Here is a 26,081-nt window from a genome sequence, read left to right as displayed (position 1 = left end):
AGTGCACCAAAGATTCTAATATACTTCCGTTTTTGCTTTTGAGACAATACTTTATCCATAGTAATTCTGAATTTTATTTCTTGAGATAGAGATTCCTAGTTAAAATCCAGTTGGCAGAGATGGAATTCATTGAGGCATGAAATTTAGTATTACATTTTTCAGTCACATAATTTATAGGCCATATACTTCTGTGTGACTCAGTTTCTTTATCTGTAAAATGGATAAACAATAGCACCTATGTTATAGGTAGTTGGCAGGGATTAAATTGGTTCGTCCATGGAAATTGCTTAGAACAGTGCCCAGCATATAGTTGGTGCACAATAAATGTCAGCTATTTTTTTAATTTTTATTTATTCATTTATATATATTTTATTGAAGTATAGTTGATTTTTTTTGCTATTATTGGTGTTAAATTTATTTTTTAAATGTCTTAATATAAAATACAACTTGTTTATTGGAAAAAATAACATTTGGTAACTATCAGTTTCCTAATCTGGTATTGGAATTCCTTTGTTAACTTTTTTTTTTCTGGTTGTCTCACAATAATTTTTTTTTATTGGAGTATAATTGCTTTACAACGTTGCGTTAATTTCTGCTGCACAGCAAAGTGAATCAACCATGTGCATACACACATCCCCTCCCTCCTGTACCTCCTTTCCCCCCACCATGCCACCCAACTAGGCCATCACAGAGCACCAAGCTGAGCTCCCTGTGCTATACAGCAGGTTCCCAGCAGCTATCTGTTTTACACCTGGTAGTGTATTTATGTCAAACCTAATCTCCCAATTCATCCCACCCTCCCCTTCCCACCCTGTGTCCACACGTCCGTTCTCTACATCTGCCTCTCTATTCCTACCCTGCAAATAGGTTCATCTGTACCATTTTTCTAGATTCCACATATATGCATTAATATATGATATTTGTTTTTCTCTTTCTGTCTTGCTTCACTCTGTATGACAGACCCTATGTCCATCCACATCTCTACAAATGACCCAATTTCATTTCTTTTTATGGCTGAGTAATATTCCATTGTATATATGTACCACATCTTCTTTATCCATTCATCTGTTGGTGGACATTTAGTTTGTTTCCATGTCCTGGCTATTATAAATAGTGCTGCAATGAACATCGGGGTATATGTGTCTTTTTTTTTTTTTGGCTGTGTTGGGTCTTGGTTGCTCACGCAGGCTTTCTCTAGTGTGGCGAGCAAGGGCTACTCTTTGTTGCGGTATGCGGGCTTCTCATTGCGGTGGCTTCTCTTGTTGCGGAGCACAGGCTCTAGGCGTGCGGGCTTCAGTAGTTGTGGCACGCGAGCTCAGTAGTTGTGGCCCGCGGGCTCTAGAGCACAAGCTCAGTAGTTGTGGTGCATGGGCTTAGTTGCTACACAGCATGTGGGATCTTCCCAGACCAGGGCTCGAACCCATGTCCCCTGCATGGGCAGGCAGATTCTTAACCACTGCGCCACCAGGGAAGCCCTATATGTGTCTTTTTGAATTATGGTTTTCTCTGGGTATATGCCCAGTAGTGGGATTGCTGGGTCATATGGTAATTCTATTTTAAGCTTTTTAAGGAACCAACATACTGTTCTCCACAGTGGCTGTATCAATTTACATTCCCACCAACAGTGCAAGAGGGTTCCCTTTTCTCTGCAACCTCTCTAGCATTTATTGTTTGTAGATTTTCTGATGATGGCCATTCTGACTGGTGTGAGGTGATACCTCATTGTAGTTTTGATTTGCATTTCTCTAATAATTAGTGCTGGTGAGCATCTTTTCATTGTTTCTTGGCCATCTGTATGTCTTCTTTGCTGAAATGTCTATTCAGGTCTTCTGCCCATTTTTTGATTGGGTTGTTTGTTTTTTTGATACTGAGATGCATGAGCTGTTTATATATTTTGGAGATTAATCCTTTGTTCATTGATTCGTTTGCAAATATTTTCTCCCATTCTGTGGATTGTCTTTTGTCTTGTTTATGGTTTCCTTTGCTGTTCAAAAGCTTTTAAGTTTAATTAGGTCCCATTCACTTATTTTTGTTTTTATTTTCATTACACTAGGCAGTGGGTCATAAAAGATCTTGCTGTGATTTATGTCAAAGGATGTTTTTTCCTATGTTTTCCTCTAAGAGTTTTAGTGTCTGGCCTTACATTTAGGACTTTAATCCATTTTGAGTTTATTTTTGTGTATGGTGTTAGGGAGTGTTCTAATTTCCTCAAAATACTAGCAAACAGAATCCAACAACACATTAAAAAGATCATACAACATGATCAAGTGGGATTTATCCCAGGGATGCAAGGATTCTTCAATATACACAAAACAATCAATGTGATATACCATATTAACAAATTGAAGAATAAAAACCGTATGATCATCTCAATAGATACAGAAAAAGCTTTTGACAAAATTCAACACCTATTTATGATAAAAACTCTCCAGAAAGTGGGCATAGAGGGAACGTACCTCAACATAATACAGGCCGTAGATGACAAACCCACAGCAAACATCATTCTCACTGGTGAAAAACTGAAAGCTTTTCCTCTAAAATCAGGAACAAGACAAGGATATCCACTCTCACCACTATTATTCAACGTAGTATTGGAAGTCCTAGCCACAGCAATCAGAGAAGAAAAAGAAATAAAAGGAATACAAATTGGAGAAGAGGAAATAAAACTGTCACTGTTTGCTAATGACATGATACTATACATAGAAAATCCTAAAGATGCCACCAGAAAACTACTAGAACTAATCAATGAATTTGGTAAGGTTGCAGGATACAAAATTAATGCACAGAAATCTCTGGCATTCCTATACACTAATAACAAAAGATCAGAAAGAGAAATTAAGGAAACAATCCCATTTACCATCACAACGAAAAGAATAAAATACCTAGGAATAAACCTACCTGAGAAGGCAAAAGACCTGTACTCAGAAAACTATAAAACACTGATGAAGAAATCAAAGATGATATAAACAGGTGGAGAAATATACCATGCTCCTGGATTGGAAGAATCAATATTGTGAAAATGACTATACTACCCAAAGCAATCTACAGGTTCAGTGCAATCCCTATCAAATTACCAATGGCATTTTCCACAGAATTAGAACAAAAAAATTATACAATTTATATGGAAACACAAAAGACCCCAAATAGCCAAAGCAATCTTGAGAAAGAAAAATGGAGCTGGAGGAATCAGGCTCCCTGGCTTCAGACTATACCACAAAGCTGCAGTAATCAAGACAATATATGGTACTGGCACAAAAACAGAAATATAGATCAATGGTACAGGTAAGAAAGCCCAGAGGTAAACCCACCCACCTGTGGTCACCTATCTATGACAGAGGAGGCAAGAATATACAATGGAGACAAGACAGCCTCTTCAATAAATGGTGCTGGGAAAACTGGACAAGTACATGCAGAAGTATAGTTGATTTACAATGTGTTAATATCAGGTGTGCAGCACAGTGATTCAGATATATAGATAGATAGATAGATATAGATAGATAGATAGATAGATATGTATACTTTTCCCTTATAGGTTATTACAAAATACTGAGTATAGTTCCCTGTGCTATACAGTAGGTTCTTGTTTGTTATCTATTTTATATATAGTAGTATGTAAAATGTCAGCTAGTATTAAAAGGGAAAATGGGAAAGTTTGCTTCTAAGGTGATTGGATCATGTGTTCAAGTTAAACCCTTTATTCCCAAAGCTATAAATGTAGGTTTGTTGCTCTTTTATCCACAGTACATATTTTGATAATGCTCTTTTGAATATAATGAGATTTTTTATTCTTGGATTTTAAGGAAACTTTAACAAAATATTTCATACATAATCTAAATTGTTCTTTTTCTTCTTACATGTGGAGATACTGGCTGAAAATTTTTTTAGTTGCAAACTTTTCTTATGTGCTACTGTAACATTTATTTATTAGCACTTTGATTTTCAAAACACGTTTTAACCCTAAATTATGATTTTGTCATTGCAGGCAAGAAGACAACAAGACCCTAGTCCTGGATCCAGTTTAGGTGGTGGTGATGACCTCAAACTTCGCTAATTAGTGGCACAAAAGATGTGCCCCCCGCCCCGTCTTTACATATTCATTTCTAGTCGGCAGAAATAATTGACCAGAAACTGTGATAACTGGAGGTACTACGGTCTATTTCTCAACCTTAGGCAGTAACAAGACATCACAACTGCCATGGTTTTGCACTATGATATAATACCTGCATTTCTAATTTTGTATGCATGTAGCCAGTAATTATTTGAAATTTTCTTCTATGCAAGCTTACCTTGTTGACATTATTTTAGTGAGTTGAAACTATCCACTTGTAAAGCTCTTTTTTTCCACCATTTTAATTTAAAAGTTCATGTCATTTTAGAACAGGTCAAGAAATTAAAATTTTTATCAGAGGGTTTTTTCCCCTAATCAGTTGCTCTATTTTTTTTTTTTTTATTTTAGATGTGTTGGTTATACAGCTTCATTTTAGATAAATGTTCTTGGTTTTTTTGTTTTGTTTCCCCTGTTTCCTTCTGTGTTTTTATAGTCTATGGCATTTTAAAACTGCTGATGGTTTGCATTATTTACAAGCTAAAAACCTAGTAGCATAGAGCTGTCTGCCACACCTTCTAACACAAAGTTTACAGTTGTTAAAGTTGCAGTATCCTTTTAAATGTTGATAATCAGTTCCTTTTCTTTCCTTAACATAAATTTTAATTGGTATTAACTCTGGTCTGCCCCAGATCTGTTTTAGATTCTGTTCTGTATTCATGAGTTTGTGTGGAGATATTCTCCATATATGATAATATTCTACTGAAATGCCTAAAGAAGTCACAGGCTGGCTTCTGTTTTATTCAGGGATTTTTTTTTTTTAAAGTCAATCAGAAAAGGGATACTGGAGCTTCTTCATGTATGTAACAGCATATTAAACTGGAGACAGTGATGAATCAGCTACAAAGGTAATGTTGTATTAAAATCATGTTTAAGATAGCTGCTTTTATGTGTATTTTATAATGCATGCTTTTGTAAAAACAATTCTAGGTGATGAAAGATTAGTCTTAGAGAGAAAATGTACATCTGTGCAGAGGATACATTTTCTTCCATTAATTATTCTGGAAAAAAATTCACAGGTTATATATATGGTATTTTCCAAAAGGACTATTAATAGAACCTTTTGAGATGAATTAGTATAAGAATATTTTTGAAATAGGCTCACTATCAAATTGATTGCAACTTTTTTTTTTTTTTTTTAATACAAGACTGGAAAAAAGTGCTAAGTCATGTGGTACCTCCTTACAAATATTTTTCATGGTCATTTTTGGTCATAATTAAATGTTACTACATTTCTGAATTTTTGCAAAAATGTATTTTATCAAAATAGAATGGCATTATTTTAAAGAGTTTGAAAAACTGACATGGTCAATTCAGAAAATGAACTGAAGTCTGAATAAGGTTATTGCATTTAAAACATATATGTATACTTGACTGATAAGGGAGGTGTGACTTTCATTGTATATAGGTCTTATAATTCATAAACATATCCTGTATCTCAGAATAAAAATATTTGTTATATATTTGAAGTCATGCATGGTAAAGGAGTGTGTTTAAATTGTTATAAACAATAATGCATCATAAAAGACCATGCTGATCTTGTGTAACTAAGTACGATGAATGAATTTGGTTGGTATTTGGTGTTGTGCAGCTCACATGTTTACACACTCAGTGCCCTAATTTCCCCTGAGGGAATCACCTTTTAAGTGGTCCTTACAGTGCTGTTTTAAGGTTACTTTATCACAGAGCTCCTTGGTTTTTGACTTCTGCACTTAAATTTTTTCTTTTCTAATAACATGATGATGGCACATTTTTCTCTATTGTTTCTAGCTAAGGGCTTTCAGTCCACCAGTAACTAAGATCAAATGTTACTAAATGTTCATGTTGCCATCCTTCTGTACATACTGTCATTTAGCATTGTGCTGCTTCCATCTGTCTTAATGCTGGCATTAAGATCATGAGCCCTTTTTCTCCAAAAGTGCAGGCTTTGAAAACTGCTTTTTTTTAAGTTATTGGTACAATTTGATATTTTTCCATAATCTATATTTAAACAAAATTACATCATTGCATCATCTTTTCTAAATTCATCCTCATTAAAACTTGCCTTAAGCTACCAGATTGCTTTTGCCACCATTAGCCATATTGTGTGTTTGTATGTTTAATTTACTTTCACAATAAACTTCTGTGTAGTGAACTTCTGGGTTTTGGCTCTTTATTAACATAATCCAACAATTTCTGTTCTGGTGTTCATTATGACATAAAAATTTATTTTGTTTCTGAGCTGTTCTTGCATTCTGCTTTTTAACCTTAAAATAAAAACCACCACCAACAGCAGTGGCATCTAGTGGTCATTTCTGTTAATTCCAAAGAAAATCTTTATATAACACAAAGAATACTAATTTCCCAGTGGGTATTATAGTTTTCAAAAAATCTGCCTTGATTTACCCATCCTATGAGGTATGACTATAGAGTAGTGACCTTGGAGGGAAGGAAGAATTCCAAAAATTACACATCCAAATAACTACCATCTTTCAAACTATTCATTTTAGGAATATACACTCAAGTTGATTGTGCTGGTGTCATTTCAGACATTCTTAGGACTTTGCTTGGCATTTTCCTACATCAGAAAATTAAGCCTTTTACTCTAGAAGTATGTCCTAAGCTTGATCCATAAGGAAAAATATGCTTATTCACTACCAGACTTATTGCAAATAACAAATACCTTTAAATGCTGAATTGGTACCATGAAGCAAAATTCCAAAGAATAAGATTCATACTCTGAGGGTTAATTTCAAAAATTATTTGAGCAGTAGCATCATGGTTTCAATAAGTATATCACCTCTAGAAACAGGTATTTGGATATGTTAGTTTGGGGCTACCTGGAAAAAGAAATCTCTTACTTGATGTATGCCTCATTTGGCACTGGGGAGCTTTTTCAAGCTATAAGCCATTGTGTGGATTATCCATTGCTACATAACACATTGCCCCCAAATTTAGCAGCTTAAAACAGTAAACATCATCCCACAGTTTCTGTGGGTCAGAAATCTGGAAGAAGCTAAGCCCAGTGGTCTGATCGAGGGTCTCTCCTGAAGTTAGAGTCAGATTGTCAACCTGAGCTATCGTCATCTCAAGGCTTACTTGTGGCTGAAGGATCCCCTTCCAAGCCCACTCGTGGCCATTGACTGGCCTCAGTTTCTCACAGGCCATTGGGTGTAAGCCCTTGATTCCTAGGTGCTGGGGATGAAGAAGTCCTTCCTTGGCATGTGGGTGTCTCCACAGGGTAGCTCATGACTTGGCAGCTGGCTTTCCCAGAGCAAGTGATCCAAGGAAGAGTGCATGCCTAAGATGAAAGCCACATCTTTTTTTTTTTTTTTTGGCTGTGTTGGGTCTTTGTTGCTGCATGTGGACTTCCTCTAGTTGTGGCGAGCAGGGCTTCTCCGTTGTGGTGCGCGGGCTTCTCATTGCAGTAGCTTCTCTTGTTTCGGAACTCGGGCTCTAGGCACACGGGCTTCAGTAGTTGCGGCACGTGGACTCAGTAGTTGTGGCTCGCAGGCTCTAGAGTGCAGGCTCAGTAGTCGTGGCACACGAGCTTAGTTGCTCCATGGCATGTGGGATCTTCCTGGACCAGGGCTGTAACCCGTGTCCCCTGCATTGGCAGGCGGATTCCTAACCACTGCGCCACCAGGGAAGTCCAAAGCCACATCTTAATAACCTAATCTTGGGCTGCCATATTTCATTATGTTAGAAGTGAGTTGCTGGGTTAGGCCCACAGTGAAAGGGAGGAGTTACTAAGCTTCATCTTGAAGGGGGGAGGTGTCAGAGAGTTTATGGACATATTTTTAAAACCACCACAGCCATTTTGCCATATTTATATATGTAACTGAGTACTTATAAGACAACACTGGGGGACTTCCCTGGCAGTGCATTTGTTAGGACTCAGCGCTTCCAATGCAGGGGGTGCGGGTTCGATCCCTGATCAGGGATCTAAGATCCCACAGGCTGTGTGGCACAGCCAAAACAGAAAACAACAACATTGGCGTTTTGATCTCCCCAACATTCTTTAAAGGTAAGATTTCAGTCATTTGCAGGCATATTTCAAGGCGTGATTCTCCTGGTAGCATCAATTCCCTTTCCTGCATCACCACCATATATACAGATATGGCATTTCAAAGATGTTCCGAGTCTAGAAAATTACAATTTGTAGAGTAGAATCATGGGTGGAAATGGCAGTTTAGTTCGTTTAAATACAAGATAACTCTAAAAGTCACTGTATTAGTCAATTCTCAGCTTTTGGCCAGAATAAGCAACTTAAAGTCATTATTGGCCTTTTTCAGGTTTCAGAAACATTTGAAAATGTGAGAAGATAAGATACAGGGAGAAATATTTTGTTAGAGAAATCATGTATATCCATGTATGGTAGGTACTAGCCATGTGTGGCTGTCGAGCACTTGAAATGTGGCTAGTAAAACGAAGAAACTGAATTTATGTTTTAATTTAAAAACTGAGGCAGTGTTAAATATTTTTCTGTTAAAACTTTGTTTTGGGAGGACTACATTCCATGTTAGCCTTTGAAAATTTTGTGTCCAGGTTGAGATGCACTGTTAGTGTAAAATACTAAATATCAAAATCTAATACAAAAGAAAAAAATAGATTTAATTTTCCTTACATGTTAAAATATTTTTATATACTGGGTTATATTGGGTTAAATAAAATACATTAAAATTAACTACCTTTTTCCTTTTTAATGTGGCTAGTAGAAAATTTTAAATTGCATGTATTGGCTTACATCGATATTAGGATTGTAAGTGGGCAAAGGACAGATCATACAACCAAAAGGAAAAATGTTAAAAAAAAAAAAATTGAGGCTTACTATCACTGTTTAAAAAAAGAGATTAAAACAAAGTATGATGATTTTACCTCCTAGGATCATTTAGGGGAAAAAATGTATATATCCAGTGCCCTAAAGAGACACTGTCTCTGCCCTCACGGAACCTACAGTCTGGCTCAAAACCTAAACAAAAGCAGTATTGTTTAAAGTTGTACTGGAAGTTGTGGCTGTTACGGGGCACATCTAACTTGGTCTGGGTGCTCAAGAAAAGGCTTCCTTGAGACATCTGAGCTGACATCTGAAAGATGGCAGACATTATTCCAGCATTGAGAAGATGACAAAAGTATTACAGGTAACGTGGCAAGTTTGAGAAACTAGGCGCAGTTGAGTACGACTGGACCATGGAGTGGAGGGGGTGCTGCCGCAGTGAGACAAATCTGAAAGGGTCAGCAGGGGCCTGGGTGAGGGTCACAAGCAGTGCTGGATGGACTTTTCCAGCCATGTTCAAGTGTCTGGACAATTCCCTAGGGCAAGCAGGAAGCCACTGAGGGGTTGGGAGTTTGAGGGAATGGGTGGTTGACAAAGCTCGTTTTGGTTGATAGAACAAGACTAGAAGCAGCAAGTCAGTCCCACTGATCATATGGTGACCCAGTAGGGAGATTAAGGGTAGTTTAGTGAGCATGGAAACACTTCAAGCTGGAGAAAAAAGTACAGGAGACATAACTGGCAATTTTCCCCTGTTTCTCTTACCTGGATAGGCTGGTTGTGTTGCCTAAAACCCCCCAAATTTTATTGGCTTAAAGACTTATCTCTTATTTGTTAAATACCCATCAGTGATTGACCTAGGCTGACAGAGCCATCACTGGAACATTGCCAGCCATGTGACAGAGCCAAGAAAATAGTGTAATGAAAGGGGCACTTTTAAAACTGTCACCTGAAATTGACACATGAGACTTCTGTTTACATTTCATTGGACCTAGCAAATCACAAGGCCATGCCCAGCTGCATCTGGGCAGAAAACCACAATCCTACCTTTTGTCCAGGAAAGAGAATATTTGTGAATAGCTCCAATGACTATCACAGGCCACCCTTTGAATTATTAAATATTTAATTTTACTCTCTTGCCCTCAACAAAATATATCTACCATGGGAGACAACCTAAAAGTCCCAGCTGATCAGGTATTGAACTAAAATTCTGTGATATGTGGTTATCTGCCCACACAGCCAATATACAGTGGTGAAATAGGGACAGGAAAACTGCAGGAAACACTTCCATTCAGAAAGGGAAGAATCAAGTCATTGGTCTTTTATGAAATGACAGTTATGAAATGTCATTAGGGAGAACATTTGAAGGCCCCCTACTCTGAGAGGGGAGTGTTCTTTGTAAGACTGATTGGGAGAGACTCCCCAATTCATCGCTTTCCATGACCCATGGCCCCATCCCTGGTTTTTTGTTTTTTGTTTTTTACCTTGATAAATACAAGCAATTAGTAATCATGGTACTAAGATTCTGCTTTCCAAGCTCTTCAGCTAGGGCTTCAAACTTGGTACATTTCCTGCCTCCTAAATTACCACATGTGACAGTTTTAACAAAAGGATTAGCATCCTTCCAGCCTCCAGTGTCAGTTTCCCCAGCTACTTTCCTATCTTGACACCACCATCCATCCAGCTACCCAAAGCTGGAAACCTGTGGGGTTTTTTTGTTGTTGTTGTTGTTTTGCGGTACGCGGGCCTCTCACCACTGCGGCCTCCCCCGTCGCGGAGCACAGGCAGAGCACAGGCTCCGGACGCGCAGGCCCAGCGGCTATGGCCCACGAGCCCAGCCGCTCTGCAGCATGTGGGATCTTCCTGGACCAGGGCACGAACCCGCGTCCCCTGCATCGGCAGGCGGACCCCCAAACACTGCGCCACCAGGGAAGCCCTGGAAACCTGTGTTTTTATCCCTGACTCTTTTTCTCTGTCATCGTCTACATCCAATCTGTAGATCCTGCCAATGGATTCCATCAGTTCTCTGTCAGTACTAGATTTTTTTTTTTTAATTAACAGCTCTGTAGGTTTTTTAAAAAACCATTTTAAAAAAATTTATTTCTTTTTTTGGCCATGCCGCACGGCATGCAGGATCTTAGTTCCCCAACCAGGGATCAAACCCGTGCCCCTGGCAGTGGAAGTGTGGAGTCTTAACCACTGGACCACCAGGGAAGGCCCACTACTAGATTTTTTTTTTTTAATTTGTAGTTACACACAAAGCTTTTACCATAACTCAGACACTCTTACAATTGCAGTCCTCCTAACAAATCTGTGAAGTTATGGTCATTTTACAAATGAGGAAAACTAAGGCATGGAGAAATTAAGTAACTTGCCCAAGGCATAAAACTCTTAAAGGACAGAACTGGGATTCAAATTCCCAGTCCATGTACTTAATCACTCACTATACCTTGACCTGAGGCTGTCCCTGCATATCTGACTTGGACCACCTCGATGACTACCTGTGCTCCCCTGAAGGTCTTAGCAGTTCACCAACATCCAGTTCAATATTTCTGAACATCCGCACCCTCAGTTTGGGGGAACAGCAGTTGCTGACATTCTCCCAAGTGGTCCTACTCCCCTGAGACACCTCCTGCTTCTGCTCTGTGTATCAGGCTCTGGACTCGGGCCTCCTCCCAGACTACCATCCCAAAGCTGTCATTCCTACCCCTGACAAAAACCTGGGTGGATCACACTTATGTCAATGGCTTGGGACAGCACAATGAGCTAATATAACCATTTGTTGTTGACTGACATTGTGCACAGAAACCTGTCTATTATCCCAGTAAGGAGATTCTTAGGGGCATCCCCAACCTTGTTCTTCCTCTTTCTTGGGTTTTCCAAACTAAAACTCCTTTTCACTGTTGATGAAAAAATTAATCAGTCGATTCAAGAAAGAAATAGAAAATATTATTCAAGCCAAATTGAGGATTATAACGTGGGAACTGCCTCTCAGAAAGCCCTGAGAACTCTTCCACCCGTTAGAGGTCAAAGCACAGTTATATAAGTTTTTGAGACAGTGGGCTATACATTAAATGACATACTATTGACAGTTTACACAATCCAGATCATGCATACCAGGTGAGTAGTGGGTCATGGGTCATCATGGCCCCTTACAAGATTAAGAAGAAAGGTTATCTCAAGGAGTTGTGACCCTTGATGAGATTAAGAAGGAATGTTATCGCCTAAGGAGGTCTGGTTAATGCAGGTGCAAAACACACACTAAAGGGGAGGGAGGAGGCCCAAATTTTATGTTTAAATTTTTCTTGTCTTGCCATAAAATATGGATTTTATTCCATCATCACGTTGTTATCCATAGTGTGTGGCTTTCTCTTTCTCCTTCCTCTCTTATACCCTTCGTTGTCCACCAGAAATAAGTCCCTCCAAGTGTTTTTTAAATAGAAGAACCATTCCTAGTCTAGTTGGATTTGAGTTAAATTCAGACATTCCAAATTGACTAAGATTACTCCCCACCAACCTTATGTTTTTCTCCAGGCCAGCTGCCCAACAACACATCTTTAACGCTTGCCATGCATTGTAAGAGGTAAATGTCCCCCTGATCACTGGCCCCTGCCTCTTTCCCTGTATTCGGTATTATTGATAATTTTTTGTTTATCTTTCAAGAAATGTTCTCCCTTTTACGGTATGGCCAATGTTCTATTTTATTTATTTATTTTTTTGGCCGCACCATGCGCACAGCATACAGAATCTTAGTTCCCCGACCAGGGATGGAACCCGTGCCCCCTGCAATGGAAGCATGGAGGAGTCTTAACCACTGGACTGCCAGGGAAGCCCTAAGGCCAATGTTTCTTTTATTTCTGATTTTACAGGAAAAAAATGGGTCATACTATACAATTTTGCACCTGGCTTTTTTCTCTTGGAGCTCCTTCCACATCAGCACATAGAGATATACTTCATTTTAAAAAATGGATCCTATTATACATATATATCAGAGTTTAGTTAGCCACTTTCCTACTGGTGGACATCTCAGTGACTTAGTTTTATTATTTTGGCATAGGATTCTGCAAATGGACATCCTTCTCCGTATTTGTCTTTCAATATTTATTTATTTATTTTGGCTGCACTGGGTCTTAGTTGTGGCATACGGGCTCTTAGTTGTGGCATGCAGACTTCTTAGTTGCCACATGCATGTGGGATCTAGTTCCCCAACCAGGGATCGAACCTGGGCCCCCTCCATCAGGAGCACAAAGTCTTACCCACTGGACCACCAGGGAAGTCCCTCCATGTTTGTCTGTTTGTTTTTTAAATTAATTTATTTATTTATTTTTGGCTGCGCTGGGTCTTCTTTGCTGTGCGCTGGCTTTCTCTAGTTGCGGCGAGCGGGGCTACTCTTCATTGCGGTGCGCGGACTTCTCATTGCAGTGGCTTCTTGTCATGGAGCACCAGCTCTAGGTGCGAGGGCTTCAGTAGTTGTGGCTCGTGGGCTCAGTAGTTGTGGCTCACGAGCTCTAGAGCACAGGCTCAGTAGTTGTGGCGCACGGGCTTAGTTGCTCTGCGGCATGTGGGATCTTCCTGGACCAGGGATCAAACCCGTGTCCCCTGCATTGGCAGGCGGATTCTTAACCACTGCCAGTAGCAGTGGCCAAGTTTTGATAGAGCCTTCCATGTTACACTCCTATCAAGCCAGTTTAAGAATTTAGCATGTCACTCTCTCCCCTGCTGAAAACCTTTCTCCCGGGCAATGTAATGCAAAGAATTTGAGTTCTACCGCCTAGGTCCACAAGGCCTTTAGCCAATCTGGGCCTCATTTTTTTTCCTGCCTGTAAAGTGAGATTATAACCAATCTTGCATCTCAGGGTGGTTGTGAGAATCCAGAGGCTGCATTCACCAAGGGTCAGCTCCAGAAGAAGCCTGGTTGTCTTTCAGTTTTAGAGTGTCCCAGGGCACGGGCCAATAGCTCAGGATGAACAGGCTAAAAGACCCCCTACTCCCGACTTGTAAATGAGGCAACTGAGGCACAAAGAGTACCAGCGGTTTGGTCAAAACCACACAGCGTTGGCGGTAAAGCCGTCTCTGGCGGAGTCCGAGCTGCTGCCCTGGGGGCTGCGCACAGCTGAAGGTACTCAACCAGGAGCTCGGGCTTAGCTCCTCCCCTCTACCCTAGTCCTCTCCCTCAACTGCCCCCCGCCCCGCCCCTACAAACATGCTCGAGCCCACTCCTCGTTTGCTTTGAGTTCGACCCGAGCCCCAGGGGCCGCAGCGAGAAGGAATCATTCCTGAACAACTAGAGGCAGCTGCGGCCGCTGTCAGTCTCGGCACCAACCGAGAGTGCCAGGGCGCTGGCGCGTCTTGGGCTTTGAGACTCCGTGTCCTCCCTCCCCGCTGGACCTCAGGTGGTGCGCCCTCGGAACTCGCCTTTTGCGCCCAGTGACTGTGAGTGGGCCGTACATGCAGAGACGGCAGACAGGTGCTGTACAGCCATGTCACATGCATGTATTGCGTGGTTCAGACATCCTTGTGTGAAACGTGTTGGGTGTGGTGTGCAGATGTAGAGGTTCACAGAGTACGGTGCTCCTCGTTCCAAGAGCGCCAGCACTTCCGGATGGTACTCTGAGGCCTCTCTCTGCCTTCGCCCGGACTGTCGCAGCAGCCTATCCGGAGTTTGCGCCTGAGTGACTCCGCCTTAGCTCCGCCCCCGCGATTGAAATCCCGCCTTCGCCCCGCCTCTGCCACACTTTACGGCCCCGCACGCCACTTTTGCCGCAGACGCTCCTGCTGCCGCCGCTGCTGAAGGCTGTTGCCGGTGAGGTGAGGTGAGGTCAGGTGAGGTGTGGTGTTGGGCCGGTAGCGTTGGCGACCGGGTAGAGGTGGAGAACAGGGCTGCCGCGGGTCGGCGGGGGCTGTGGGTCACCTGCTGCTTTGTTTCTTCAGCTCCGGTCCCGTCCGCACTGCCGCAGAGAGGCCGCCCCGGCGAGCCGAACCAATGCTGGATCTGGAGGTAGTGCCCGAGCGCTCTCTGGGAAATGAGCAATGGGAATTCGCTCTGGGTGAGTATGGGGTCCTCCCTCACGACCCTACTCGCTGATCCTTCCTTCCTTCCTTTCTGGCCCTTCCCACCTCTGGGCTCTGCTCCTTACTCCCCTGCGCCCGCGGCTCCTCGGCTCTTTGGAGCTCCAGCCACTAGATGCCCGCTCCGACCGCCCCGACCCGGCAGCGTACCGCTCTGCCAGGCCCTGACGCCCTTGCATCAGGCCTCAGCGGGGCCCCTCCTGGGGCAGTGCTTCAGTAATAATAACAATAACAATGGCTGACACGCCCCAAACATTGACTCAGGGCCAGGCCCCATTCTCCTCTGCATAATTATCTCAAGTATGCCGCCGGGGTTGCTACTCTTGTTATTTCTATCCCCATTTTACAGACCAAATAACTAAGAAGTGACTGACACCCTTAAACACCGCCACAGTGGTCTGTCTCCCTTTGCTTTTCTGGGCTATGGGTAGCCTCTAGGAGAAACCCAGGCACTGTTCTCATCGTCAGATGTCGGGGATCTGGTCAAGGGAGTTAAGGAGAGTTTGTGTGTGTTAAAGGAAATTCTGACTAGCTTCCTTCTCGTTTTTATGTGGTTGATGTGTGGTGTAATCTAAACCCAGACCTTAGCCGAGAGAGTTAAAGGTTGAATGAAATAGGAGTTCGGGGAAAGTAACATTTAGCTTGTAGAAAATGCAGGTTGGCCATTTTGTGAGTTTTGGCCCATTTTTTCCCTTTCCTCAACGTCACTACCTTTATGTGTACAATGATTTGCATTGGGTAACCCCAGAGGGTGTTTACTTTTATGTTCCAGCACTAGGAAGGAGGGGGTGGGGAGTGGGTGTCTGTGCTGTTTGTTTGTGCAGGGCTGAACTTTTGTCACACTAATTTGGGCTACTGGACTGAGGCAGCTGCTCCATTGGGCTATAGCTTATCCTTGAATCTGGAAGACTCATGTCTATGGAGATAGGGTAGTTGAGAAACTGCAGAACAGATTTGCTGGTAGGACTCTGCTGGTGCTCAGTGTCTCCGTGAACTGAACAACAATCCTCCTCTGGGTTGTAGGAGCCAGTTTTATTGAGAATTTTCAGTCACCTTCTCGCAACACTGCAGCTTCTTGTGAAGCACCAAGAACTTGATTGAGAGGCTAATAATAATATCTTTGCCACCAGGCCCATTTGTCATGCTGATGCTGTTTGGCTTCTAGTTAGGAAAGAACCTCCCCTAACCACAGCTTATGCTCATACCAAGACTTCACAGGGTGGAGTGAAAACTGTAACTGTAGCTTCAAACTGTGCTTGATGGTGTGACCAGGTTGTGGATCTCTGTAGTGCAGTCTCTGGGTCAAAAGTAGTGATTAGGATATCATTTGAGATTTCCAAAAAATTGGGTGGGAGAGTAAGGCTTCTTCTGTCAACTGTTGCTTTGATACCTTAACCCCTACTCCTAACTTTGCCAGTTTCTAGGAATTAAGGATTTGGGTAGTTCTTTTAGGCTGTCTAAGTAGCAACCACAAACAGTGAAAAGAGCATTTTTGTACATTGGGCCCAGAATTGAACTTTGAGTGAAAGCTTAGTTCCTCGGGGAACTAAGATCCCACAAGCCGCTCAGCATGACCAAAAAAAAAAATTCGTATTTTTGAATTGTGTCTGCCTGAGAGATGGTGGTCATTTAACTTCCCCAAGCTTTTTATAAAAAAGTAATTTTTCCCTCTTTCTCAATCTTCTTCCCAGCCCTCAACACATTTAAACTGCACTTGAGGCTGATAGGTAGGGATAGGTCTAGTAAGTGGATCTGTGCTTTAGAATTACATTCTTAGGCTAGACTAAAGTCACCACAACCCTGTAAGGTGACCTCCATTTGCCAGATGAAGAACAGGCTCGGAAAGGCAGAGAGGAGAAAAAGAAGCCTAACAGGGATTTTCTGCTTCTCACTGCTCTGTCCTGAGTATGGGCTCAGCTTTGTCTCCAGGTTTCTTTTTGGAATCTGTGCAAATGCAGATATATCTAGCCCTTGCCATCATCCGCCTGGCACGGTGAGGAGCTGCATCCAGCTTTTTGGCTGCCTTCCTGGCCTTTGTGTACTCTTGGGAGATTAGGGAAATGCCAACAACACAGAGACAGGAAAGCCTAGGCAGAGAGGAATCTCTGAGAGTGCCACCCATGGGTTGACCAATGGTGGAGTAAAGGCAGTGCAAACTTGAAATGTTTTCAATGAGACTTGCAGGATGTATTGGTATGGAGACATATCTCTAAATTCGTTTTTAAATTAATCTTGAAAAAAATTGATAACTAACAAGGACCTACTGTATAGCACAGGGAACAGGGAACTCTTCTCAGTACTCTGTAATGACCTATATGGGAAAAGAATCTAAAAAAGAGTGGACATATGTATATGTATAACTGATTCACTTTGCTGTACAGCAGAAACTAACACAACATTTTATATCACCTATACTCCAATAAAAAAAATTTTTAAAAATTAATCTTGAAAATGCCCAAGCAAGGTAGATTTAAAGGGTCACTGGAGAATGGTCTTCTCTGAGATTACCTTGTTCCAGAGAGACTAGGGGCTTACTCTATTGAAGGGTCATTCTGTGGACTCTGCTTATAATCATTGAAAATTGAGTAAGACGTGGTCATAAGCCCTGAAGAGCTTAGTCTCGTGGGAGGGAAGGCGTACAGAAATAGTTCATTTTATTATAATGAGGTAGAGGTTGTATAGGGTGCTGTGGAAGGGGAGAAGAGACTTGACCTGACCTGGGAGTTCAGAGAAGACTTCCTATTAATCTGTAGGAACCAATACCATTCCTGGAGCCAGTGAGCACCAGGAAGGCCCTATCAGAAGTCTACTGCCAGATTTTTCAACTACACTTCCATAGACATAAATCTTCCAGTCAGGTTTTAAAAAAAAAAAAAAAGTGGGAAAGATAGATGGTGTGGGGAGCTGCAAGCAACTTGGTATTTTAATTAGAGCATGATGTACTAGTGGAAGAAGATCAGATCCCCAGATTCCCTATTTGTAGTTAGCTGCCTGGGACACTATCAAAGAGTCTCTGTTCAGTGGAAAAAAGGATGTCTATTAGTAAAGTGTTGTGGGCATGGGTTTAGGAAGAAAGTTTGGTGACTAGATTTGGAGATATGGGTAAGGAAGAGGAATCTAGAGGTTTCTGGCTTGAGTGACTGTGTTAGAGATGAGATCCAGAATACAAAGGAGAGGCCAGATTGAAGAGAAGATTAAAAAGTCACTTTTAATCTGTCAACTCTTCATTTGCCTTTTTTTAAAGGTTTATTTATTTATTTAAAATATTTATTTATTTATTTGGCTGCACCAGGTCTTAGTTGTGCCACGTGGGATCTTTAGTTGCGGCATGCGGGATCTAGTTCCCTGGCCCGGGATCAAACCTGGGCCCCCTGCATTGGGAGTGTGGAATCTTAACCACTGGACCACCAGGGAAGTCCCTATTTGCCTTTTGATATATACAGAAAACAGATTGAGATGTAAGTCAGAAACTAGTTGGTTGGGTGAGTGAGGGATGGGCAGAAGGAAATACTGCCCATCCCCATCATAGAGACTTGGGAAAGTTGGAGGAACAGCAGGAAAGAGTGGTATTGATGGAGACAGGATGAGAATTCTCAGAGGGAGAGGGTGGTCCTAAGGGCCTACAGGATCTGTTTATTGTACCTAATTGCTTTATTTCACTCATTCAGAGCTCGACAGGTACATAGAACCACTTACTGTTGTGTGGTGGGCATGGTGATTGAGTGCTGAGGATACAGCCGTAAGACAGACATTGTCTCTGTCCTCAAGGAGGCATGTAGGGGAGACTCTTACAGATAAATAAATGGAATGGGAGGCTTCATTAGATAAGGCAGTCAGGGAAGTGAAGTGTGAGCCAAGACCTGAAGAGTGAGAAGAACCAGCTATGGGAAGAACATTTCAGCAGAGTTGAGTTAGTGCAAAAGCCTAAAGTGGCCAAGAGCTTGATGTGTGCTAGGAACAAAGGGAGGCTTGGTGAGCAGTGGAAAGAGTAGAGGAGGTGGCCAAGGTCCAGAATATTCAGGGCTGTTAGGTGATGGCATGTTGTTTGGGTTTTATCCCCCTGGATTGTGAAACCACTGGAGGGTTATAAGCAGGCAAATAATGAGTAAGGTGTAGGATGTGTAGACTGACCATATACTCCACACCCTTTGGGGGGTTAGGTAACTCTTAGAGCTAGAATGGTGCTCGGGTTTCTTTGCCATATACATGGTTGGTTCCCTTTAGAGACCTTTTGTAGCCTTCCTTTACCAGCAGCTGTGTGACAACTGGTCGTTGGTGGCTGCTTTGTCTGCTCCAGGTGGGTTACTCCCTGGAAGCCTCAGGACCCAAAGATTCCAAGGCCAGGAATTTGATGTGGTTAGGTGCAAAAGAACTGTCCCTCAAGAAACTGGTTTGTGCCATGTGGCCTTCTCTTTCTCAGCACCTGAGGTTATCTGTCTTGCCTACATGGATGTTTGCCCATTCCCTATAGGAGAGACAGCATAGATGCTCCTCCATTTCAGGAATGGCAAAGCTGAATGGTGCATCAACTTGTTCATATTCTCAACAAACATTTAAGTCTCTACTGTGTGCCAGGCTCTATGCTATAGAAGGCTGGGAAGTACCTTAAGGTGTGGTTCCCTCCAACTTTCTTCAAACCGTAGAATGGACCATTGAATGAGGGCAGGATTAGATCATTGTTTAAATGTAGATGGGTCACACATTTTTTAACTTTCTAATTCTTTGTGTGTGAGCTCTTTTCTGCACATCTCTCCTGGAATCAGAGGTAAACTGATCTTGAATGTGAGCCACTGTGCTGCCCCAAGGTCATATGGTGGTCCTTCTTCCTTTCTCTTATTACCTAGCCCATAATCCTTCAGTCCCACTAAATAAATGTTTATTCAACAGCCACTGTATGGGTCCCCAGTGCTGGGGATCCAGAGAGTGGTGAATAACACAGACACTGTCCTTGCACTCATGAAGCTTTGTTTTTGGATTGTCTCTGAGTTTCTTCTTGTTTGAAATATAATGCACTCTGTGAGAACATACTTTTTGCTGTTCCCCATGAGTCCCTGGAATCTTTGAGATGTCATTGGGATCTGGATTTCTTAAACTGGGGGCATATGTAAATTTGTTTAAAATGGCCCACAAGTTAAAAAATCAAGTGTTAAGATTTAGAGGATGTTTGTGGGTTGATAAGTGAGAATCCATTGAAATCCTTCATAAAATAAGTTGATTCTGGTAATTGTGTGATATTTTTTTCACTTTTTAAATGAGCCCTTACAAATCATATGCTCCTGCAGACTAAAAGAGGAGACAGATATCAGAAAGGAAGAGAGGAAGGACCTGCCTAGGTTATATGTAATCATGGCAGAGTGAGAATCAGAACCTTGGCCTCCAGAGTCATGCAGTCAATGCATTTCTTACTCTATTCTTTGGTTCCAGCTGACTTGCTTTCTCTAAGCCCTTTGCCTGCTTGGGATCAACATGGAAGTCCCCATTTCCAGGAAGTCTTTTATATTTACTCCCTCCCCTTATACAATCCACTTATTCCCTTAGTGCTTGCCATTAACTTTATTCTCTAGCTCTTACTGCTTATTGAACGTTTATTTACTCAATATGTCCATAGACTTTAGTGGCGTCTGCTCCCACCCCAGGCTTTACTACAGGGACTAATGCCTAGTACAGTGATAGATGCCAGTAAATGGATAGCCCAAGTAACCACACAGGTGTCCTTGCTTTATTTCAGGAATGCCTCTGGCTCAGGCAGTAGCCATTCTTCAGAAGCACTGTCGCATCATAAAAAATGTCCAGGTTCTCTACAGTGAACAGGTGAGTGGTGGCTGATTTGTTTACTGAAATAGCATCCCTACTCAGTGAATCATTTCTGGAAGCTGATGCTCTGGGAGATACTGACTGGCAGGAATTCCTAGGTCAATGCATTTGAATGGGAGAGTCTTCAACACTAGTCAGTTACCAAGTACATTTTCTTTGATTCTGAAACTTGTGGTTTTGATAATCTAGTGCTGCCAAGCTTAGACAAGCCGTAATAACCAAACTTGGTTTTTTTATTATGTTTGACTTACCTACTGGCTCTTAAAAGGGGCTTTTTCAGTGGGAGGTCACCTCAGGGATTGTCTGGTCTTCTAGGGTGCTTGCCTTCCACTTTCATGTTTAGTCTTTTCTGCTTTGTTGATTGCTTTGGTTTGTGTTCAGGATTGTTGCAGTACAGATTTCTAGCTAGCACAGCATCCCAGACTTGAAAAATAGCAGGTATAGCTCACCCCTTTACTGAGAATGATCTGATATACGGAAATTACAAAACATTGGCTCCAAGTTAATGGACATGTTTTACTTTTTTTTTTTTTTTTGGTCTGATTTATGGTAGTCTCTATTAATGTTGTGCCCAGAATTAACCCCTATAGTATAATGTTATATGTACCTACAAGGACCTTTTCAGTTTCCAGAAAGAGTATACTATATTTTAGGTTGGCACTGGAGCAGAACTTTTTGAACATCAGGATTTCTTTTATTAGGTTTTATAAGTAAAGTTAGAAACATTTTTATAGACCTTTAGAAATAAGATTCTTCTTATCTCTAAAAATGCAGTCTCCCTTCTGTTGAACTCACTGGAATCCGTAGTTCTTCTGGACACAGACACTATGGAGCAACCTTTGTGGTGCCCTGTGTGTCATAAACCTCAGGGAATAGTTTTGATCCTACACAGGCTATAAGATGTTCTCAGTGCCTTTTCTGAGACCCTTTAAGTACCAAAATGATGATTTTACTTCCATTTGTTTCAATTAGTTTCTGATCCTAAAGCAACTGACAGCTTATTTTTGACATGAAGAATGTTGTGGATTAGAGGTGGGTGAGATTTCTGTGAGGCTTCCCAGTTTGGCTTAGTGTCAGAGTTGAGCCTCTTACCTATACCCAAACATTGTATTTCATAGTACTGTACCCCTCTGCCAGCCTAGTGAGGCCCATGTGAGGGGTCCTTCTGAGACAGGGAATGCTTAATCTCCAAGCAAGTGCTTGGGTATTCTTGTGCCTACCACAAAACACAGAACTTGGGCAGAGGTTCGTGGAGCCACAATGCCAAAATGGTTTCTCATTTATTAAATGAAGAATGGTGACTTCCTCTTTTTTGCACTCAGATCATCCCTAACCTTATTTGACTTTCAGTGTTAGACCATGAGGGACTTACTCAGGACAGGTAGCAGCCATCAAAACAGGGATAATGGGCTTACTTCTTGAACTTATAGCCACCAGTACATTTAGTTAAATCAGATTTAAGCACCCAAGATTAGATACATTAGAAAGTAGGCTTTAAACTTTCTTAACCAATTATTTTAAATGAAGTATATTTCATATATCACTACCTTGTTGTCTGTCATTCCAGTCTTTGGGTACAAATAGTAGTTTTAACTTTTAACATTAATTAAGCTAATTTCCCCCAGTGTCTTCTAAGCAGCTGGAATCATAGGGTTTTGGGGGTTTTTTTGTTTGTTCTATTTATTTATTTACTTTTGGCTGCATTGGGTCTTTGTTGCTGCATGCGGGGCTTTTCTCTAGTTGCAGCGAGCAGGGACTACTCTTCATTGCGGTGGCTTCTCTTGTTGCGGAGCACAGGCTCTAGGTGCACGGGCTTCAGTAGTTGTGGCACACAGGCTCACTAGTTGTGGCTTACGGGCTTAATTGTTCCGCGGCATGTGGGATCTTCCCGGGCCAGGGCTCAAAACTGTGTCTCCTGTATTGGCAGGTGGATTCCCAACCACTGCGCCACCAGGGAAGCCCCCGGAATCATAGGTTTTTAAATCCAGACCTTGGTTCAGATCTATGCTTTTCCCCATTTCTTGGTTGTCCGACTGCAGCAAGTTAATAACCGGACTGGTTCTCCTTCTGTAAAGTGGATATGGTTTCCTTATAATAGAATAATCTTTTGATGAGGATCAAGAGGAAATAGTCTCTCATATGGTGCTTCTTAAATGTGGATCCTGTCCTCTTCTGCCGTCCTTCCCTTCCTTTCCCATTTGTGTCTTTGCTTCCCATCATGTGCAGAAAATCATTTGGCCCCATTAAACATTTCAGAAATATCTTGTCTCTAGCAAATCACACCTTGGAAATTAAATGTGCATATCAAGTAGGTCCCATCTTTCTTACAGGGAAGAGATGTTAACAACTAGCAGAGACAGCTTTACTGAACTGGAAAGTACCTGCTTAAACACCACATAGTACATATGCATTTTGGTTCTGTAGATATAAAGTACTAATAAAACATTAATTGTGAGGATGATTTGCTTGCTTTTGAAAATTGCTTAGTTATGTCCTGAATTGTAACAATGGCAGGGAAAAAAATGATCAGATGTTGGGAGCGTGTAAGAAAATTCAGATACTCCAAGCAAGGATCTTGAAAGATGCTAAAATCTTGCTTCATCCTGCTTACCACCATGGACTAGCCCTCTCAGAAATAGAACTGTGTATTCTGGGTTGAGAGTAAGTGACCTAAGGTCAGGGTTCATTATTCCATTATCGTGCTTGACACCTAATGGTTTAGACATTCATACAGAGCTACTGGAAAATTACAACATTCTTTCTTCTAGTGTTTGCCAGGCATAATGGTGCCACCTGGGCCTGCTGTCTTGTGAAGCTCAGTGGGGTGGAGGGGAGCAGACAATCTGAGCTAATCTCAGAAAGCTCCTTCTAGAGAATTTTTCCAGTAAGGCCCACACCAGCAGTGGCACCTGGCCTTCCAGCCCATATCTCTGTCTCTCACAGGCATACTTTCATTTACTGGGCCTACCTTGAGAAGCTCTATAAAGAAACTTGTCTAAACCCTTTTGACAGCTGTGTGCCAGTTTCAAGAAGGGGCAGGGGTTTGGATGGTGGTGTTTTTCTTCTACTTCTGGGCAGCCTGGTTCAGGCATATGGAGAGTCTTCAGACTTTGAATTGATTGCATTGGCACAGAAGCAGGCAGGTGGGGCAGACTCTAGGAAAGAGTACTGTATGCTGAGTGCTGAGCTTGGTGCTTTCTGATCTACTATCTATGTCCTCATAACAACCCTGGAGGGGAAGGGATGATGGTATTCCCATGAAGAAACTAGAGCTCAGAGAAGTTTAGAGAGTCACTTAAGGTCACCAGCTCACCAAGACAGAAGGCCAGCTCTGTCCACTGCTTTGCTGCTGCTCCCCTCCCCTCAGGACTCAGAAGGGGCAAATGTAGAAATATGACTCCTTAGGTATTAGACTTGGGCTTTTCACTTTCTGATACAGGATGGTGCGGGGAGGGAGGGAGGAGTAAAAGTGTCATCTCATACATAATCAGATCACAAGGTACTTCTTTGTCCTGGAATCTGGCATAAAACAGTCAAAGAATAAAATGTGTTTTCCTGTGGGTGGTATAGACAGCCTGGGAGTGAACGGACATAGGTTCAGCTAACATGCATTCACCATTACTTGCTGAGTTTCGATCCTGGCGAGGCCTTTTACAAGGCTTTTATTCCTCATCAACTACTCTGTAGGTTTGACAGCAGTAAACCCATGCTACAATGTGGACCTGGGACCCTTGAAAGAAAATGGCCTGTATACTCACATAATTTTGGCCTTTTCCCCCAGGTAATAACTCACAGGCTGGAAGTAGAGGACACTGCGTTCACAAACCAGTTTCTGGCTTCCAAACCTGTCAGCTGTCTACACTTAGATATTCCCTGTACACTGCATTTATGTTATAAGGTTTCAGTGGGTGCTGGTGAGAATACTACATGTTCAGAGTGTGTATTTATTTATTATTTTGGTTTTTTGTAGTCTCCTCTAAGCCATGACCTCATCCTTAACCTGACTCAGGACGGGATCAAACTACTGTTTGATGCTTTCAATCAGAGACTTAAGGTAACTATAAATGACGAGTAAAGTTTCACGTCAGGCTGATTAACGTGTGACGTTGTGGGATGTTTCTGAAACTCATAAGTGGGAGTAGATTTTTGTGTTTTAGAGACAACCACAATATAGGGGACTGAAGCTGTGCCTGTTCCCCTAAAAAGAGAGAAGCTGGGGGTGGATTGGGATGGTTGGAAAGAGGCTGGGAAGGACTCCAGCCCCAGGCTGCAGAGGTGAAGGGGAAAGAGTGTTGAAGATTTGGGCTGTGGGGAGGGGGCTTTTATGTTGAATAGGCAGATGAGAGGAGCTAAGTATTTGGCATTTATTTTATTTATTTATTTTTGGCTGCGTTGGGTCTTCATTGCTGCTCACGGGCTTTCTCTAGTTGCGGTGAGTGGGGACTCTTCTTCCTTGCGGTGCGTAGGCTTCTCATTGTGGTGGCTTCTCTTGTTGCAGAGCACAGGCTCTAGGCACGTGGGCTCAGTAGTTGTGGCTCGTGGGCTCTAGAGCGCAGGCTCAGTAGTTGTGGCGCACGGGCTTAGTTGCTCCGCGGCATGTGGGATCTTCCCGAACTGGGGCATGAACCCGTGTCCCCTGCATTGGCAGGCAGACTCTCAACCACTGCGCCACCAGGGAAGCCCTAGTAAGGTTTTTATATCTTGTTGTTTTGCTTCATTCTTGGGTCAGACAATAAGACTGGGAATATGAAAAATGGAAACTGTTCTTCCTAAAATGCTGAAGCTTGGACCTTAACACCACCAGCACTGAGTTGATTCTTGAGCCCCTTTAAAAAGAAATGTAGGGCTTCCCTGGTGGCACGGTGGTTGGGGGTCCGCCTGCCAATGTAGGGGGCGCGGGTTCGTGCCCCAGTCCGGGAGGATCCCACGTGCCGTGGAGCAGCTGAGCCCGTGAGCCATGGCCGCTGGGCCTGTGAGTCTGGAGCCTGTGCTCCGCAGCGGGAGAGGCCGCAGCAGTGAAAGGCCTGCATACTGCAAAAAAAAAAGGAAATGTAAACAAACAACTTGCTGGTATGTAGGGTTGTCTTAATTGGCAGTCAAGTGCAGTTTACTAACACCTGTTTCAGTCCACGATGTTTTTAATACACTATTTACAAATGCCTGGACATGAAAGGTTAGTCATGTGACATCAGACTCATGCCTCAGAGTCATAAGGTTGAATGTGGCTCAGGGCAGTGCCATGCCAGAGCCATCGTCCTGGTTAGGTTATATATAGAGTTGTCTTTCCAAAAGGCTTGGAAGACAACATGGAAAAATGATCTGTACATGGAATAAGAATTC

General features: G+C 42.2%; 2 protein-coding genes across 5 annotated transcripts in view; both read left to right on the top strand.

The window, feature by feature from the left end:
• Nucleotides 1-6,239, top strand: part of CBFB (core-binding factor subunit beta) — a 60,195-nt gene extending 53,956 nt beyond the window's left edge. For both annotated transcript variants that reach the window (XM_027119670.1, XM_027119669.1), the window contains exon 6: nt 3,983-6,239. In XM_027119670.1, coding sequence (XP_026975471.1) covers nt 3,983-4,005 — 23 coding nt within the window. In that variant the 3' untranslated portion in view covers nt 4,006-6,239. The remainder of the gene's footprint in view (nt 1-3,982) is intronic.
• Nucleotides 6,240-14,715: 8,476 nt separating this feature from the next.
• The window catches only part of PHAF1 (phagophore assembly factor 1), a 28,274-nt gene continuing 16,908 nt past the window's right edge, over nt 14,716-26,081 (top strand). The window contains exons 1-3 of one of the 3 annotated variants that reach the window (XM_027119639.1): nt 14,718-14,905; nt 20,656-20,738; nt 24,712-24,795. In XM_027119639.1, coding sequence (XP_026975440.1) covers nt 14,842-14,905; nt 20,656-20,738; nt 24,712-24,795 — 231 coding nt within the window. In that variant the 5' untranslated portion in view covers nt 14,718-14,841. Of the gene's footprint in view, nt 14,906-20,655; nt 20,739-24,711; nt 24,796-26,081 lie in introns of those variants that run through there. The other 2 variants (XM_027119640.1, XM_027119641.1) reach the window with 2 other exon arrangements.

The sequence above is a fragment of the Aethalodelphis obliquidens genome, unplaced genomic scaffold (assembly GCF_003676395.1).
Source record: "Aethalodelphis obliquidens isolate GAN/ISIS:26980383/991018 unplaced genomic scaffold, ASM367639v1 scaffold20, whole genome shotgun sequence".
Lineage (NCBI taxonomy): Eukaryota > Metazoa > Chordata > Mammalia > Artiodactyla > Delphinidae > Aethalodelphis > Aethalodelphis obliquidens.
This window is presented reverse-complemented; position numbering and strand designations above follow the sequence as displayed.